Source organism: Crinia signifera, chromosome 3 (genome assembly GCF_055691185.1).
Source record: "Crinia signifera chromosome 3, ASM5569118v1, whole genome shotgun sequence".
NCBI classification, from domain to species: Eukaryota; Metazoa; Chordata; class Amphibia; order Anura; family Myobatrachidae; genus Crinia; species Crinia signifera.
The window spans coordinates 294,594,067-294,613,533 of record NC_139219.1 but is presented as its reverse complement, the minus strand read 5'-3'; the positions used below and the strand labels follow the sequence as shown (position 1 = coordinate 294,613,533).

The following is a 19,467-nucleotide window of genomic DNA, read 5'->3' as shown; positions in this document are numbered from 1 at the left end:
TTGTCAGAATGCAAACATTGGGGATTTTTCAGACCTGATTGCAAAGCTGTTTTTTTTCTCAAATGGACAAATCCATGTGCACTGCAGGTGGGGCAGATGTAACATGTGCAGAGAGAGTTACATTTGGGTGTACTTGGTCTGCAACAATGTTTAGGAAAATTGTACATTAGAAATTAATATCCACATGAATGCAATACCAGGAGGGCCACATTACACACATGTTTTGTTACTCACCTTTTCAGAGTTGCGCAATGAAGCTGGAGTTGCAGCAAGACATTGCCCGGAGAATGTCCACTGCGCATGCACAGTAAGAATTTTGTCTCCAGAACATGGCGGGCGCCATTTTTCTGAAGACCTGTGTGTTGAAGAGGAGTCTGCACATGGAACCCCTCCTCTGATAAAACGGCCCTGGTGGTGGTACAAAATGAAGGTTGCCGAAGGACTTTTTCTTACCTTTGATTTGTTGTCAAAACAGGTGAATCCCGATAGGAAATCCACAGTAAAACACACAGCTTCCCCCTGACAACTGCATGCATACGTTTTGGACTGAAAAAAAAAAGAAAAAAAGAAAAAGGAATTAGGCATACAATAAAGTACAACAATTTGGGAAGGCATAAGTGATCCTTCCTCTCAGGATATCTCCTTTCTGCATGATGTATTGCTGAAGGAATTGTGAATGATGCCTTGTAAAGTTTAAAAGTGAAATTTAAACTGCATTTCCTGTAACGGTTCAATAAAAACAGTTTGATAAAACACAGGCAGACCCACTGCATCATAAATATTGCACATACTGAACAAGATGTTTCAGCATAATCCTAAACCATCTAGACAGGGTCTGCAAGAAAAATGTCTTCCTTGATATAGACTTTCAGTATTTGTAGTGGCATAAAGTACACAATGCAGAATGTTTATAAAGAGAAAAGATCTTGGTGCTGACATTGGGCAGTATTCAATGAGGCTGGTTCGCCATGTTTTTATGGCGATTTTGTGCTGTAAGGCGAATTTTTGACTAAAACGGTGAATCACCCTATTAAATGACCAGATGGCGAATACATTTCAAGGTTTTTTTCGCCATGCTTCACCGAGTAGCAATCGCTATTTTTTTATGGAGAAGTGGAATGTGAACTTTTAAAATAAATTGTTTTGTTTTTTACATTTGGTGTCAAAAAATCAGGAATTTTATTCTGAGGAGGGGCATGCTATTTTTATTCATGTAAATTTTTTTTTTTTTTTACACGAGCAGCCAGCAGGGGGTCGGAGCCGAGACGCTCATTAGATATTCATATATTCACTGCACCCGATCATTACATATGCACGATCGGGTGCAGTGAATATCTGCTTCCCTGCTGGCTCTCCCGGGGGGCAGCCTGTGCTGCCTGGCACCCGGGGAGCCCACCTCCCCCCCCCCACAAACTTCTGGGGCAGGCAGGGAGACTTCCATCTCCCTGCGTGCCGCTGTCCTCAGGCTCCCTGCGGCATCCGCCGCAGGAGTTAAAATTCGCCGGTCAGGGGCAGCGAGCCCCTGACTCGTTGAATACTGGAGTCGGCGAGGCTCCGGAACGTGGCAGGCAGTGGCGAATGTGCAGCGAATCCTAGACAGGATTCGCTGCACGTCGTCATTTTTCTCATTGAATACTGCCCATTGTGTGTGGTCTATTGTGCCAATAGGGATGTAGTCAAAATGCCAATAATAACAATGCTGACATTGTTATAATGTTGACAGTCTTAAAATCTTGACAGTCAACATGGCAACAGTATCTAGATGTTGACATGTGCAATGTCGACATTACGGTTAGACTGCTGAGAGCAGTTTAAGGTAGTCACCAGTGGTGCAAGTAGAATGTTCTTCTTAGTGTAACTGATAGCATGCACCACAGGTGCACATGCCAAAATGGGCATGGCCATGTGTCATGAGAGGGAGTGGTCACACAGAACTAGGAGCATGGCCACATGACAAGAGGGCATGGCCATATTATGCTACATACCGTAATGACCACTACACACTGGCTGGTGATGGGTGAGTTTGGGGTGGGCACTAATGTCATGTGACATCAGCTGCCCGCCCAAGCAGGCATCAACACAGAAGGAATGCCTTGGCAAGTGCGATACTCACTGAAGGCGCTCACACAGTGGGGTTGTACATGAGCATATTCGCGCATGAGCAGTCCCCCACCATCTGCAGGGAGACTGAATAAGGTGGGTCTGAATCACCCGCACAGTGGCCCTTATCCTTGTTGACTCACAAGGCTGCGAATTTCACAGCCTTGCAAGGCCACCAAGGGCTGTCCGCCACATGCATGGCAGCCCACCCTGCTCAAACCCATACAGGCATGCGAATGGATGATTTGCATAATCATCCATTCACAGCCTTGGGTTCAAGGGAGAAATCATTCAATGGTCCGTGGCCATCAAAGGATTTCTTCAGCGTTCGCATATTTGAGACACCTCTATGGTGTCTTTGACCCTCGGGCGCCCTGTGCAAGGACAGGGCAGGAAGCTGACATCCGCTGATGTCAACTGCCCACCCCCCGCACCCACGTCACCTGGCAATTTGCATGGGAATGCCCAGCATTCTCATGGCAGCGCCGATGAAATGCTGGGTGTTCCCATATGCAAATTGCTCGGCCCACCGGCACCCGCCCGGACTTCTGTGTGCAAGCTCCATGAGTGCTTTGTCACAGCGGCTGCACATGCACATAAAAACCTATGCGTATGTGCAGTCCCCCGTGCGAATGTGCAGGGGACCGATTGAAACTGTATAACCCCCAGTGTGAACTAGAGATGTGCAGGCTCTGATTTACTCTGATTTCAAAGCAGGATCTTATTGGCTATCAACTGTCAACAACTGTCTTGTGATTTGGGATAGCCAATAAGATCCTGCTTTGAAATCAGAGTTAATCAGAACCTGCACATCTCTAGTGTGTACAACACAAGTTAAAAAGGAAATGCTGCATTTCTACAGCATTCTCCATCTATGTTTTGGACCCAGATGTGGCCAACTCCAGAGTGACCCCCTACATCTTTATATGTATTCCCTAATGAGTGGTGGTTCTTGAAGAGTTTTATAAAACCAGTTATACCGTATATATACTTTCATCAATTCTTGTATTGCTGAAGATTTAGAGCAACTGCAACTGTTAATTAGCAGTAATGGCTGTTTTCCCGGAATAAGAAAATAATTGGTATTTTGAGAATTTACATTGGTTCTTCCTGGATTCATTTACAGATTCCATCTTCTCTCAGCCGCAGCTTAATTCATTCACCTTGAAATCATCTACATGATTTATTTTAAGTAGTTGTAGAAATCTATAAGTCACTAAACAAATATCTTCCATATTAGTGTCTATGCACACACACACACACACACACACACACACACACACACACACACACACAGTACCTGCTTAGCATAATATACACAAATTCTGCACATGCTTATGACACAAACCACACGCATATACTTCATGCATTTGCATACATGTGACACTAGCACCCAATTGAGATTGAAGAGGAGGGATAGGGCAAGGAAGAGACTTTATAAAACATAACAATATTACAGTAACAGTGGCAATGGGTTTTTAAGAGGGTGTATTATATTAAGAATATTTAAAAAAAAAATACCAAGCCCCACCCCCTCATGGCAAAATGCAGTGATTTGTGGGTCTATCAGGAGGAGGCGGGGCAAAAATTACACTATCCTAATGGAATTTTGTCATATTGGCTCAACAACACACAATTTGCCTCAAATTTACATAATGGGGCGGGGCTTTGTAACACCGTGCTTGCTTCCTCTTTTCTATAAGGGTGGGTTTCTGAGTACTGAGAAAACCCTGTTGTGTGCGCTACTGAATAAGATAGTGGTTGCATACATGAATTATGCAGATTCACAGAGATGCAAATATGTCTATCGTTAGCCATTGTGGGTGCCTTTGGGCTGAATGACTGATTGCAGTTTGACCACTGAAGTTAATATCCTGTATACATACTTTATTGCTTGTGTATATATGTTATATGCTGTTGGCAAACAAAACAATTTTATATCTGCTGAGAGTTCTACTTGATATATATGACAGATTTACAATGACTGTATTCCAACCACTAGCAAATGTGTGTTCATCATAAAATAGTTAGACTGAGACTTTTGTCTTATTTTTCTATTAATAAAACAACTATTAGACATGATCAGATTTAAGACAAATAGTTAAAGAAAAAACGGACTACTAACTGCGCTCTTACAAATCATTTAAGTGCTCAGAATATACAGTGCTAACATTATTAATATAATATATAACAAATGTTACATAAGTGCGAGTAATGCCCGGCAAACCTTTATTCTCAAAATCAGAGGTACTGTGCAGTTCTGTGTTCTCCGGTTGTTCACAGCGGCTGTACAATTGAAGGGGTTGGAAATATTATTCATTTCTTTTTTTTGTTGGACAGTATAGTAGCCATTTGCATCAATTCTTTTTTATTGGTTGGGTTTAACTGCTCGTCGTTAGGTTTTGTATTTGTGCAAATTTCCCATGAATAGTTTTGTATTAAAAATTAAAAATTCAAGAAAATTGGCAATTTTTTCTGTCTAGGTGCACCTGTGTTTTGTATTTGCCAGAAAGAATGGAAGAAGGGGTGGCTCTACCCAGGCCTGGGCCCAAGACAGAGCCAGGCCCAAGTAGAGCCACCCCTTCTTCTATTTCTTCATCCATTCAGGCAGCTGCACAGCCTCTCTCCCCTGCCCTGCACACACTGCTCAGTGCTGTGTGCTGAGCATGGGAGAGAGGCAGCTGCAGCAACAGCCTGTCCTGCCTCCTGCAGATCCTTCCTCTACAGGCACAGGTAAGTGAATAGTCAGATACGTCTGCTGCCTTGGAATGCAGTGTTCTCATATAAGGTGCACTATGCAATTTGTGATTTAACTCACTGCATTACCCCATAGTGTTTTTCTGGGAGTGTAACATCCGATTTCTGCCTTTAGCCAAGTTTCAGGTACAAGGAATCATTCGGATAAGCTGTTTTGGTACTTGTGTAGTTTCACGGTGGCACTTCCCAGTGGATCGTATTCAAATTGTATGCTAATCGCATGCAATATATTTAGTACACCCCCACTATCCACGTCAGCCTGAAGCGCGGCGAGCGCAGCGAGCCCTGCGAGGGGACGCATTACGTGCCCTCCCAACCTGTTGATACCCCCACTATCCACGTCGGCGTGGAGTTGATCTTCTAAAGTGCGGCGAGCGCAGTGAGCCACCGACAGAAAAAGAATAAGTCCCAAGGCGCAACTGCCTTTCTTTAGCCGAGTCCACAAAACAGGGTCACCACTCAACCCCTATGTCGGGAAGCTTATTTGGAGAAATGGACCAGGGGAGATGAAAGGTTTGTAGACACAGTTGTACGATGTCCCTCAAAAAGGTGGAATATACAAAGCAAATGAAAGCATGTATGAGAAAATAATTCTATTAGAGCAATAGGATGTAATAAAATGCTGGGAATGGGTAACTGCAAGCGTACCCTCACTCACGATAAAAAAAGAAGATGGTGCATATAAAGGTATCTTTTATAGGTTCACCACGGGTGTAGCTTCAAAGGTAGAGGATGCGTACCATACTCACAAATAAATGTGTAACTACAGACGCATCTCGGTATCTTTATTTTGTTAGGGGGGGGGGCTCCTTTCATGGAGGATGTCAGCTCCCATATATGGATGTGAAAAGACAAAGATACCCACTTTCAATGTCGATATATTTATTTTAAAACAGGTACATGAACTGGGATATGCAAAGATGTAATAAGAGTCCGGTACCTTGTGGCTGGGGTATTGGCCTTATACCCCAGACTATCACCGTAGACAAGCAGTAATCCCACTGAAAAACAGCAAGTGCGCTCCTCTCCTGCCTAAATATATAAGGCCAATACCCCAGCCACAAGGTACCGGACTCTGGTTACATCTTTGCATATAACAGTTCATGTACCTGTTTTGAGCCACCGAGCCTGAAGCGTGGCGAGCAGCCACCTAAAATGAGCTTGGCTTGGCGAGCGCAGCATGCCCCCTTCGGGCTTGTTTTATGTGTTCATTCACCACGCTTTGGGCTCGGTGGCTCGCTACACTTTATAAAATCAACTCCACGCCAACATGGATATTGGGGTAATAACAGGTCGGGAGGATGTGTACCGAATCCGCTCACCACGCTTTGGGCTGACGTGGATAGTGTGTGTGTGTGGGGGGGGGGGGGTGTGCGCTAAATCACATCGCGGATCAAATCGTATGCAAATCATATACAAATATCGCATGAGATTTACTTACGATGCAATCCGCAGGGAAGTGCCGCCGTGAAACTACACAAGTACCGCTGTTTTTTCAACAGTGTTTCCATTTAAAAGTAACTGTTGTTGTTCACAGTGGAGTATAGAGTGATTGATATTCTTTAAACATATATTTACATTTCAATCACAAAAAAATACATGTACAGGCAACACTGCATTTTGAATGTAAGGGTAATGCTTTAGGAAGCAATTTAATCAGTATATGTAGATTTGTGAGAATATGTTCGAATGCCTCATCAAAGGAGAGGCAGAAGGGTTGTATTGGCTCCATGCTGTGATCTAAACAGTTATTTCTGGAAGTGCTAAAATGGCCTGTTAATTTCCGCATGCCATGTAATCCATCAAACTCCAGCTGATGAGCTAAAATCACAGAACTGTATGTACAGGCAATTTGGGAAACATGAATATTGAGCAAAGCTTAAATGTTACATCAGTGATTAAAAGCACATTCTGGCTCAACCACATAAATATTTAGGCATCTAGATTTACTAAAATATATAAGAAATACATGTTCCTTTTCCCATGTCTATATTATTATATTGGTACATCAAAATTAAACTATGTTGATACTGTATATAAAAGAAAAAAACCAGTCATGCAATTGGCATCCTTGGAGAGTAATCACTGATTAATGCAGGGACAGTGTATTTTATCACCTTTCCAGTGCTGAAATGAGAGATGGACAAGTCGATCTCTCTGAAGGTGAGAATCATAGATTCATACAAACTTCTTATATTTAGGTCACATGAAGAACCTCATGAATCAGACCAAAATAAACACATGTCCAATCACTGTCAATCAAATGAAAAGTAGCCTACCAAAGTATATCTGTTTGCTTTTCTACTAAGAAGCGGTTCCCACGCTTTTTTGAATCATAGAACCCTAGAGTATCAGAATTTCTTTGATGGCACCCCTAAGCCAAAGGTTTCTTGTTGAGAAATGTAGAAAAAATAAATTCCATAAATTGTGTTTATAGCATATACGCATATAGCACAGTACGGTGTGCACATGTGCGAGCCGTCCATGCAAAAGCAGAGGCGCCCAGGGATGCCACTAGGAATTTTGACCCCGTCCCCCATCTCCCCCCCCCCCTCCCTTCACTTACCACCTGAATCTGCCGCAGGTCCCGAAGCATAGGCTTTTTCAGTGCAGAACGCCAGCAGCCAATTAAAAAATGCAGCACCGGCTGGGGAGCCAATAAGAGCTCGTGTACCAGCAGCCGCTCCAATTGGCTAACGGTACACAAGCTCTGATTAGCTCAAAAGCTGGTGCAGCATTTCAATTGGCCGCCGGCTAAAATTGCATTGCAATGCATTGAAGAAGCAGGCAGCAAGTGGAGGCAGTCAGGGGGAAGGGTTTGTGGTGGGCAAAATGAGCTGCCTGGGCCCTTCCAGAGGCCGGAGCCCAGGACAGCTGTACCCACAACACCCCCCTGCCGGCGGCCCTGGTCGCTGCTCCCATGGTGATAGATACTGTACGGCCATTTGGGGACGATAACTATGCATTTTCTGGGAGTGCCCTCAGCCGTTGGGATGGAGGGCCGATGACATCATCAGTGTCCTCCTTCTCCCCACGGCCATCGCAGTGCCAAAAAAGTCGGCTTACTCTGTGCTGCAACAGAGGGGAAAACCATTGGATGGTAAGTGATTTTGAATGGTTCTATATAGTGTGGCGAGCGCAGCGAGCCACCGAGCCCGAAGCGTGGCGAGCGTGGCGAGCGCAGCGAGGGGACGCAGAATACATGTAAAGTAATCCGCGTGCGCTCGCCACACTATATAAAATCAACTCCATGCATAGTTGGATAGTGGGGGTATGAAATCACCCATGGGTGACTATACAATTAAAAATCGGGTCTTTACAATGAAAAATCTCATCGCATTGCATGCCTTAAGTCGTGGCATGCGAGAAAAAATCGGGCGCCCAGATAATACACAAGTACCAATTTTTTTTGTGAAAACTCAACTGCTGAGCAAGTGGGACTCTCACAGTTTTGGGTTGCATGTAAAGAGTGGTCCCCAGTAGGCATCCATTGGTTATAGACTATTGGTGTGCACTTTTCTATTTTCTGCTGAAATTAATACTGTAGTTGATAAGGCTGTAGATCACTGGATTATGAATTATCTCCACAGAACCAGAAAATGAATGTCTATCTTGCTCTCAAAAACTACAGTACTGTACCTTAATTTTTTATTTCTTATGTTCTCATAAATATTCTTTTTACCTTGCTTTCCTGAAATCATTCAAATAAAATGTATGTATGGTAGGGAAATCTACAGACCAGCAGACATCAAGTCAATTAATGATCTTTCCTTCAACGATAAGTACAGTATGCTTCTGTCACAGCTGAGAAGCCTATGAGAGTTTTGCTGTGATTTAAGTGACACAAGTGTGGATGGGAAATTCAAAATCATCTCTCTGGGCTGTCAGACACATGCTTGTAGCTAGTGAAGGAAACATCATGGATGAGTTGTCAGAATATCATGGGGCAACGCTACCTCCAGGCTATATACCAGAACATCCCTCCAGGTCAGCAGAATGAGAAGGTGCCATAAGGTACGCATCGTACTAAAGAAAATACAAAATATACACTACCATTCAAAAGTTTGGGGTCACTTAGAAATGTCATCATTTTTGAAAGAAAAGCACTGTTTTTTTTAAATAAAAATAACATTAAATGAATCAGAAATAGACTCTATACATTGGTAATGTGGTAAATGACTATACTAGCAGCAAACTTCTTGTTTTTAAGGAATATCTACATAGGTGGATACAGACCCATTTCAAGGAACCCTCACTCCAATGTTCTAATGGTACATTGTGTTTGCTAATTGCTTTAGAAGACTAATGGATGATAAGGTAACCCTTGAAAACACTTGTGCAATTACGTTAGCACAGCCGAAAATGGGTTTGCTAGTTAGAGAAGCTATAAAACTGGCCTTCCTATGAGCTAATTGAGTATCTGGAGCATCACATTTTTGGGTTCAATTATACTTTAAAAATGTCCAGAAAAAGAGAACTTTCATGTGAAACTCGACAGTCTATTCGTGTTCTTCGAAATGAACATTTTCTACAATAGTGTGTACTACTCCCTTCAGAGAAAAGAAAAAAAAAACAGTCTCTTCCCAGAGTAGAAAGAGAAGTGGGAGGCTAGGTGCACAGCTGAGCAAGGAGAAAGTACATTAGAGCCTCTAGTTTGAGAAATAGACACCTCACAGGTCCTCAACTGGCAGCTTCCTTAAATGGTATCCGAAAAATGCCAGTGTCAACTTCTACAGTGAAGAGGAGACTCCAGGATGCTGGCCTTCGAGGCAGAGTGGCAAAGAAAAAGCCATACCTCAGATTGGCCAATAAAAGTAAAAGATTAATAAGGGCAAAAGAACACAGACATTGAACAGAGGAAGATTGGAAAAAAGTGTTCTGGACAGACAAATCGAAGTTTGAGGTGTTTGGATCACACAGAAGAACAATTGTGAGATGCAGAACAAGTGAAAAGATGCTAGAAGAGTGTCTGACGCCATCTATCAAGCCTGGTGGAGGTAATGTGGTCTGGGGCTTTACTTACATAGTCTCCTAGGCACTTGCAGCAGCATGGGGTGTGCAGGAGGTGGGCAGGGGGCATTCACAAGCAAATTCCCTTTATTTCCTGGGAGTACCCACAAAAAAGCTGGGTGCACTCAGGAAAATACTGATTTTGAATCATTGATGGTCAATGGTCATCCCTGCCCCGACCAGGGACATACTGAGCAGTGTAGAAGAGAAGCAGAGAACTGCAGGCTCTCTCACTGTGTGCACTATGGTCCAGCTGCATATAAATTAATCAGCACATTGTGTGGGGGGCAGCCACTGATGGTTGCAGGAGGGCTGGGTCAAAGGTAAACTGTCCCATCCCAATCTACCCCGGCCTCAGACACCGCTAGGGCTGCTTCGTGCTCATGACACTGTGAAAGGCAGCAGAGTACAGATGGCAGCTGGTAGAAGCAAACTAGCAGAGGAGGGAGAACGCCTCTTCAGCCCGGCGCCTCCCTGCACTGCATACCCTGCACTGGCTCTGCTCAGTGGCACACTCAGGTGGTGAGTGAGCTGCGTTAGCAGTCAGCAGACGAGCCATGCATGCACAGTGCCAGGCACGGCGCCCTGTGCTGTTGCACGGCGCCCTGGCTCATTCACCTGTAGAAATGGACATGTTCCTATAAGATTCTCACAGGGGTCTTGCACAGGTTCTGCATGTTAAACTTCAGAACTGCTTGTGCACTGGCTTCTGGTGCTCTTCCCCAGAACTGGATGCTTTTTAAGGAATATAACAAAGACTGACAATTCAGTTTTTATGACTCGGCTCATTGTAAGATAAAGAGTTCCTTATGATACCTTGAACACACCTCTTCTAGAACTTCTATTTTCTTCTCTGGCTTCCCTGGCTTTGCCACTCCCAGAAAATGGGTCTGGCACCCTCGCACAGCCACAACCTGTTAATCAGGCAGTGACTCATGGAGCAATGTGTGCCACCACGCAGCCATTTTTAATGAAGATAAGTAGAAAGATAAGTAAGAAACTATTATAGAATACGACAATATATTAAGTAGAAAGGCCTAATTAGGATGCACCCTTTTGTGCTAGAGACTGTAATTCAATGCAGTTCAATGATCTTGCATCTGAATTCAAGCAAATCAGTGCAAACACAATTTCAGAAGTATCATACACATTTCTGACTCCATGATTTCACCTGCGCTCCTCTCCACCACTTTCTCTCATTATCAGTTTCTACACCTCTCTGTAATATTTCAAACCTATTGCTTTACAAAATCTTATTCTAAGCCAACCATTTCTGTTTTTGCACACTGACTTATCTTGCCTTGCTTGCCATGTCTGCCTACTATAAATTGTAAGCTTTTATGATCATGAGCCCATTTTCTCATATTCTCTTACTTTATTCACTTTATCACCAATGAACTCAGGGGTAGATGTATGAAGCAGTGATAAGGGAGGAGAAGCGTTAAAGTGTCTGGTACTTTATCACCGGCCAATCAGCTCCTAACTGTTCCTTTTTAAACCCAGCTTGTAACTTAAAAGTCAGGAACTGATTGGACGGTGATAAAATACCAGGCACTTTATCACTTCTCCTCCCTTATCCCTGCTTCATACATCTACCCCTAAATTACAGATTTCAGCCAGAAATGATGGTGCATGATTGACTGCATAATAATGTAGGAATTATTTAGCTTGTTTGGATCATAATGTTATACCTTTTATAACCTGCCATATGGTATTTCTCTACACTTGTATATGCCCTCTGTAAGGTGCTGCAGTCTCTTTGGGTTGCCCACAAAATAAAGGTATTACTACTATTAATAATAATGTCTCTTACTACCTGCGAGAGGAACACTGTAAACCACCAAGAGTCACCTTCAGACAATCAAACGTCCAGAGTACTTATTTAATTAGTAATATTTTCATTAAGTGAATGTTTTTCCATTGTGATTCCTTAATGAAGGGTGCTATTTATGCCTTACATTGATTATGATTGGTCATTATGGGGTCTTTGTAATTTCTCTCTTGGAAACAATTACATTTAAGTTTAGTGTTCGCAGTCATTTGTTCTGTAAATGCCATAGGTGCACTTGGAATTAACCCTTTGAGTGCCAACATCTCTGTAAGAGATGTTTAAAATATCTGCTAAAAATGTCAGACACTCACATTTGTTATATAAATTCAAATTAAAAAATGTGTAAACAAAGATTATATTTCCTATATAAGGTAAACATTACAGGTTATTATCATGAATAAAAATGTTTTGCTTGCCAATTTTCACACCTATTTTCACAAATTCACTTGGCACTCAAAGGGTTCTCTCAGTCCATAGTTGTACAGAACTAAATTGGTATTGTAATTGGTTGCTTCATTTTGGAGTTATGTGGCAAAATGTACCCAAGCCTAACATAATACAACTGAACTCTTTGAAAATGTGACAATTGGTCAAGTTTGCCTGTGAACCTACTGGGTGACCTGGGACATGTGACCTGCTGGTTGGTTTGGAAACTGTCACAGTTATGCTGTCACCCAATAAGCAGGGATACTACAGGGTATCGACTCCAAAGGGGGTGAAAAGGGGTAAACTGTTCCACAGACCTTTGCCCGGTTGATTCCTGGCACATCAGTTAGTTCATATGAATGTCCTTAATTTTACTAACTTCCAAAACTTGAATAACCTCTGACAGCACCTCAGACTACTACAGATCATTATACATTCCTTGTCATAGGACACACAAATACCTTCCTTTACAATTGTGACTAGATAGTTGTCAAATTTTTAAATACTGTTACAAGTTACTTTTAGTTTTTCCATTTGAATTTCTAACACAATTTACAGTAATTTAAATGACAGAATTTACAGAAATTTACCAAATTTCTCCAACAGATATATTTAAATAGTTGGAGAAAAGTGAGTTACAAATCTAGCAAATGACTTGACATGCAAGGAAATGTAATAGAGCCTTGTATATGATTGCCACTTAAAAACCTAGACCCTGTTACATTTCCACATTGAGTTTTTAATGACTCTCTGTTAATTATCTGTGATTTTGTTCTATGGTAGAGACAATAGGTGTGATAAATATAGCAATACTTACTCCTGCTCTTTGCACTTCCATAAAGATTGCTTTTTGAAATGACCTTTCCCATACTGGCAAATCACTGCCCAACTCTGTGCTGAAATAATGACTTTTGCCATGGCCAACCAAAACACTAAAACAATATGGACGCTGATCTTCAAACTCTTCACTTTGATTGATATTTAAATATAGATTTTCTTGAATCCAAATTTCATCAGCAGGCCAAACCTAAAATTTATAGCAAAATATTATTGAACATCAGTAGATACAACATAAGTTGTTAAGACAATAATAAAGTGTATAATTAAAATTCTATATAAAATTATGCATACTGCACACATATAATTAGGTGCTAACATAAGAACATAATTAATGTTTGTAAATATCACCTGTTGAAAGTATTATAAAAATTATTATTAAAAAATTCAGAGTTGTAAAGAAATATGTGTAGCACTTCCCAAAAAGTTTTTAACACCAATAACAATGGTATAAACCTGGGCTGGATAGAGTAAACTAAAGTTCAGTATCAAACCTATACTGTATAACATTAAATTTAGCATTAAAAAGAATATGAACTATTTCCCATCCTTTATATATTGTTTATTATAAAGTGTCAAATGAATATATGGTACTTGTTTCCTAGAACGGCCACAATCGTGAGTGATCGTGGCTCTTAATTAAGGGACACGATCCTCACGATGTGGCCGATTTTTTACAATTTTTTCACTTTGATTGACAGAAATCGGGTCAATCGGTCGGTCGCGACCAATTAAAATCGGCCGCGATGCGACCGACCGATTGACCCGATTTTTCCATAGACTTCAATGTTAAAAAATCTTTTAACATTGAAATCGGTCGGTCTTGTGCCATTATAATGGCACAAGATGAGATGGACTTGATTAAGTCCATCTCACATAGGGAAAAATGATAAAAAAGGTGAAATGGGCCAATATGACCCATTTCACATTTTTTATGTGCCCGCCATGACCCCACGATAGACGTGAACCCGAAGCGTGGCGAGCGCAGCGAGCCCGCGAGGGGCGGCGGTGCGCGTCCTCCGACCTTTTCATTCCCCTACTATCCACTAGGGCGTGGAGTGAGAATATAATAGTGTGGCGAGCGCAGCGAGCCACCGAGCCCGAAGCGTGGCGAGCGCAGCGAGCCCCGCGAGGGGACGCGTATACCTGTGAAGTTAGACGCGTCCCCTCGCGGGGCTCGCTGCGCTCGCCACGCTTCGGGCTCGGTGGCTCGCTGCGCTCGCCACACTATTATATTCTCACTCCACGCCCTAGTGGATAGTAGGGGAATGAAAAGGTCGGAGGACGCGCACCGCCGCCCCTCGCGGGCTCGCTGCGCTCGCCACGCTTCGGGTTCACGTCTATCGTGGGGTCTAGCACACTTATTAACATTTGGGGGGGCAATTTAAACAAATCTGGTGAAAAAAAAAAAAAATCGGGTGAAAAATCGGTCGATCGGATCGGTCGCATCGTATGCGACCAAATCGCATGCGATGCGATCGATCCGATTTTTTATCTTACGACCACAACGATCTAAATCGTTGTGGCCGTTCTAGGAAACAAGTACCGAATATATTATTAAAAAAGAAATATGTTAATTATCTAAAAACAGTAGTCTCTTCAAATTCAAATCTTTCAACAAATATAAAATTATGCCGTATATTGCCTACAAGTATATTCTGATATACATTTTACAGGATCTTGAAATGATTAGCACTTGGGAAAGGCACACCCAATAGAAATATGACAAATAATCTACCATCTTTCAAAATATGTTTTATATGTAATGTTATTAAAGTAATTTTGCATATTTAAAAAAAATATATATTACACTTGTAATGCTGCTGTGAACAATTCCTTTTAAACCTGTAAATTCTGTAGTATTTGCACAACAAAATATGACAGTAGGGATATCTGAAGTGTATTGTACTATGAAGATGCCTATTGACAAAAAACAGCGGTACCTATGGATTGGCTAACTAAAAATACCAGTCAATATTATTATTATTATTATTATTATTATTACTACTTAAAATAATATCCTTTTTAATATTCAACATCATATTCAACATCATATTAGGCAACAAACATTATATATAGGTGTGTACCAGCGCCGGCTGTTAATAGTGAATAAATACACTCAATATAAAATATAATATCAATTTAATTCAAATATACACATAAACATTTTTTTGTTTTACACTTGGAATTCCATTATTGTAAACATTAATACATAAATCTATTCACTTCTGCTCCTGAAGAAGCTGGGGAATTTTTCCTCAGGGAAACGCGTTGAGCCATCTGAAAGATTAATTCTTTGAGCTATTACCAACTCAATTGGTGGACATTTCCATGGACAAATTACATTGATCCAAAAAGGAAGAAAAACACCACTTTATTGGGATTACAAATCCATCTCCTTATATAAGTGTATCCGGAGGCTGATCCGAGGCGACCCAAGAACGGCTTGTTTATCCAGGTTTACCTTCAAACAAACAACCCATGCTGGGAACGTGGACATTACCATCTACCACCACTCCAATAACAAACCCATCTGGAAATTGTTGGCTACCTGGTCAATCATCTGTCGCTGCACACCTAAAGGAGACATATCCCAAATATATCTCAAAGCACCTTCAGTGGTAATATGCTCTATAACCTGATTTTTATCTATTAATGTTTACAATAAATGGAATTCCATGTGTAAAACAAAAATAAAATTATGTGTATATTTGAATGAAATTGATATTATATTTTATATTGAGTGTATTTATTCACTATTAACAGCCGGCGCAGGTACAACTTCTTTTTTCCATAGTGTACTTTGTCTCGGGGCTGACAAAACCAGTACCAGCTTTTTCCTTAAAACATTATATATAATATTAAGTAATACAAACTAAAATGTAAAAAGTACCTTGATAACAATGGCTTGCATTTCAACGTATAATAGGGGGAAGGGAAACACAAGATGCAAGTGATAAATTAAGACAACTATTAGGTGTGTAAAAGACAGGAATAACTTAAACTATAAGATAAGCTTTCAGCAATCTCATCATATAGACAAAGTAGTTGAAACTGTGATGGGATAAACTAGAGTTCCATAGAAAAGGGAAAGCTCTAGAGAAGTCCTGATTTTGTGTTAGAGGAGAAGTAATACAGAGTTATGAGGTACCTACATTTATTTGTGTGTTTGCAATTCAAATATTATAAAAAAAAAATATGACTATGCAAATCTTATTAATAAATGCATTTAAATAAAAAAAAGTATATGGATGTAAATGACACATAAGGAGAGCACCTACCTTGCTAATTTTAAACAGAACCTCACAGAGGTTATACATTTTTTCAGCTCGTACCCAGTCAAGTGTACTAACCTAGAAAACAAGAAAAGTTAGTTGACAGGTTTTTCTTTTAAATATGACCTGACAAATGCAATATAAGTATGATACTGACACCCATAAGTAAAATACAAAGTTATGTACATGGAGTACTGGAAATATGACTTAAATATATAAAAACTATGGCTTAACATATTTTAAATAGAAGTCTCATTAATAATGTAGACTGAATGAAAATAAAAAGAAACATAACCGTAAAATGTGAGAAAAATATAGTTTTCACTGCATTTTATTCTTTAATTTTTATGTACAGTATATAAACAAAATCTTGAAGCAGATGGAGATGCATTTTGTTGATAACTATAAAAGTGGAATGTCCAAATACCGAAGCAGTAAATATAAAATGATGTTCTGACATTAACAACCTCTGTTGCATTTTGGACAATATGTCTGTGGTTTGATTTTCTAAACGTTAGATGCTTGAAGTCTAGAAACAGTGTTTACTCTACTGTTAAAAATCCAGCTGGTCTATCATAACCCTGCACCTGTCTTACAGTAACAGTAACTGGGAGAAAGCATCTAATTAATAAAACAATCTATTCTAAAGGTAATTATCTCCTAAAACAAAATAAAACTAAAGTCTATACTTTATAATCTAACATGTACTACAGGTCCGGTTAACACTACTACTACTACTACTACTAATAATAATAATAATAATAATAATAATATTAATACTACTACTACTACTACTAATAATAATAATAATAATAATAATAATAATTCTACTACTACTACTAATATTAATACCACTACTAATACTAATATTACTACTACTACTACTACTACTAATATTAATACTACTAGTAGTACTAATATTACTACTACTGCTGCTACTACTACCACTACTACTACTAATAATAATAATAATAATAATATTAATACTACTACTACTACAGGTTGAGTATCCCTTATCCAAAATGCTCGGGACCAGGAGAATTTTGGATAACGGATTATTCCGTATTTCGGAATATTTTAATATTTCAATGATGTATTTTGAAGTATCTTGCATTTATGCTGTATAAACACATAATATACACACAAATATATTTTATTACCACATAAAAAACACACAAATATATTTTAATTGTTCAAAAAACAAGGTTTCAAAACGTGAAACAAAATGTGTGTACTATCTCAGCACTGAATTTGAATGCCAAGCAATCATTGTCTTGCACATATATAGTGCCAGTTACATATCATGTCCCCAGTGATGCTGTTACAAATGTCCCCAGTGAGTTTTTAGCAAAAAAAATAATTTTTTCACTTTCTGGAATGTCCGTATTTCGGAATAATTCGGATAACGGATATTCGGATACGGGATACTCGACCTGTACTACTACTACTACTACTACTACTACTACTACTACTACTACTACTACTACTACTACTAATAATAATAATAATACTACTAACAATAATAATAATATTAATACTACTACTAGTACTAATATTACTACTACTACTACTACTAATAATAATAATAATAATCATATTATTACTAATAATATGTATAATGTTTTGCTTTGTATTTATATGGAAAATATCACTTTTGCTTACTTTCATCACATAATCATTAATATAATTATTATTATCATCAGTGAAATTGATCAGTATTAGCTTGCTAAGAAGTTAAATTAAAATGCTTTAAAATAAACTTTGAAATGTTACCTGTCAGCCATAAATAGAATCATTTTATAATTGTAACTGTTTTTTAGTGTTTTATTAATAGCAAATATTCCTGTGCTGCAGTTAGCTTGTAAAAAAAAAAACACTGCTAAAATATTTAATTTCCCCATTTAAGACAGGAAAAGCTTGAAATAAGCTCTGCTTTGTGTGTGTGTATATCTAAAGCAGTGCTGGGGAAAATATGAGCCGGATGCAGCCAACAAGGCAATTACAGTCGGTATTTTATTTTTATTGGCAACTATAGTTGTTGCCCTGCCCTGCAGTGACTGAAATAGACTACATCTCCTGACAGCAGGGCTGTCATACGAAATGCTGTGGCCCGAGACAAAATAGGCAGGGCCCCAGTTCCCTTCCTTGAACACCGGGAATGACTGGCAAGACCTCCAAATCTACTCAAACTCTACATTGCTTCAAGGTAAATGTGAACTTTGTTTATGACAAATTATACTCCAGTCATGGGCCCCCCTTCTGTCTACGGGTCCCCCTAACCCTCCCCGGTGGCTGCCCTGCCTGACAGCCTTAGCTGTTGAGTTGCTGGAGCCAAACAACTGAACAAAGAGCCAGTGGTGTAGCTAGGTGCCATGGTGCCTGGAGCAAGAGCATGTTTCGCACCCCCCCTCCATTTTTAGTAGGCGGGGCTCTTGCACTGTGAAAAGGGGTGCGGCCTAACATTATACCACACACCATTGCACATTTTAGCGAACTTTGTAATATTCATTACACATAAAGCCACATGCCGTAATGCCAATTACACTTAAGGTAACACATGATGCCCATTACATACTATATAAAACACCGTAATGCCCATTACATACTATATAACAAACCATAATTCCCATGACATACTATATAACACACCGTAATGCCCATTACATACTATATAACACACCATTATGCCCATTATATACCATATAACAAACCGTAATGCCCATTACATAATATATAACACACCGTAATGCCCATTACATACTATATAACACACCATAATGCCTATTACATACTAAATAACACACCATAATGCCCATTACATACTATATGACACAGCGTAATGCCAATTACATACTAAATAACACACCGTAATGCCCATTAATTCCAATTACACATAAGGCCACACCTGATGCCCATTTCATACTATATAACAAAACATAATGCCCATTACACATCTGACACATAAGTGCCACTTACCTACATACTCATTGCTAGTAACTTCATGCTCGATGCCAAGGGGTTTCATGCTCAATGCCAAGGGGGACTGAAATAGCTCATTGCTAAGGGGGACTGAAATTGCTTGTTGCCAAGGGGGACTAATATTGCTCATTGCCAAGGGTGACTAATATTGCTTGTTGCCAGGGTGGGTGGGGGACTAAAATTGCTCACTGTTGCAGGCACTGTACGCACTGAGAGATAAAGAGAGATTAGGGGCTAAGAGATGGGGGTGAG

At 40.0% G+C, this 19,467-nt stretch overlaps 1 protein-coding gene across 1 annotated transcript in view; it reads right to left on the bottom strand.

Annotated features, from left to right (window-relative positions):
- SNTG2 (syntrophin gamma 2) overlaps positions 1-19,467 on the bottom strand; it is a 349,806-nt gene that overhangs the window by 26,783 nt on the left and 303,556 nt on the right. Inside the window, exons 13-15 of the mRNA XM_083178467.1 lie at positions 16,243-16,314; positions 12,942-13,151; positions 454-546 (exon numbers count right to left, since the gene is read on the bottom strand). Of these exons, the coding sequence (XP_083034593.1) occupies positions 454-546; positions 12,942-13,151; positions 16,243-16,314 (375 nt within the window). The remainder of the gene's footprint in view (positions 1-453; positions 547-12,941; positions 13,152-16,242; positions 16,315-19,467) is intronic.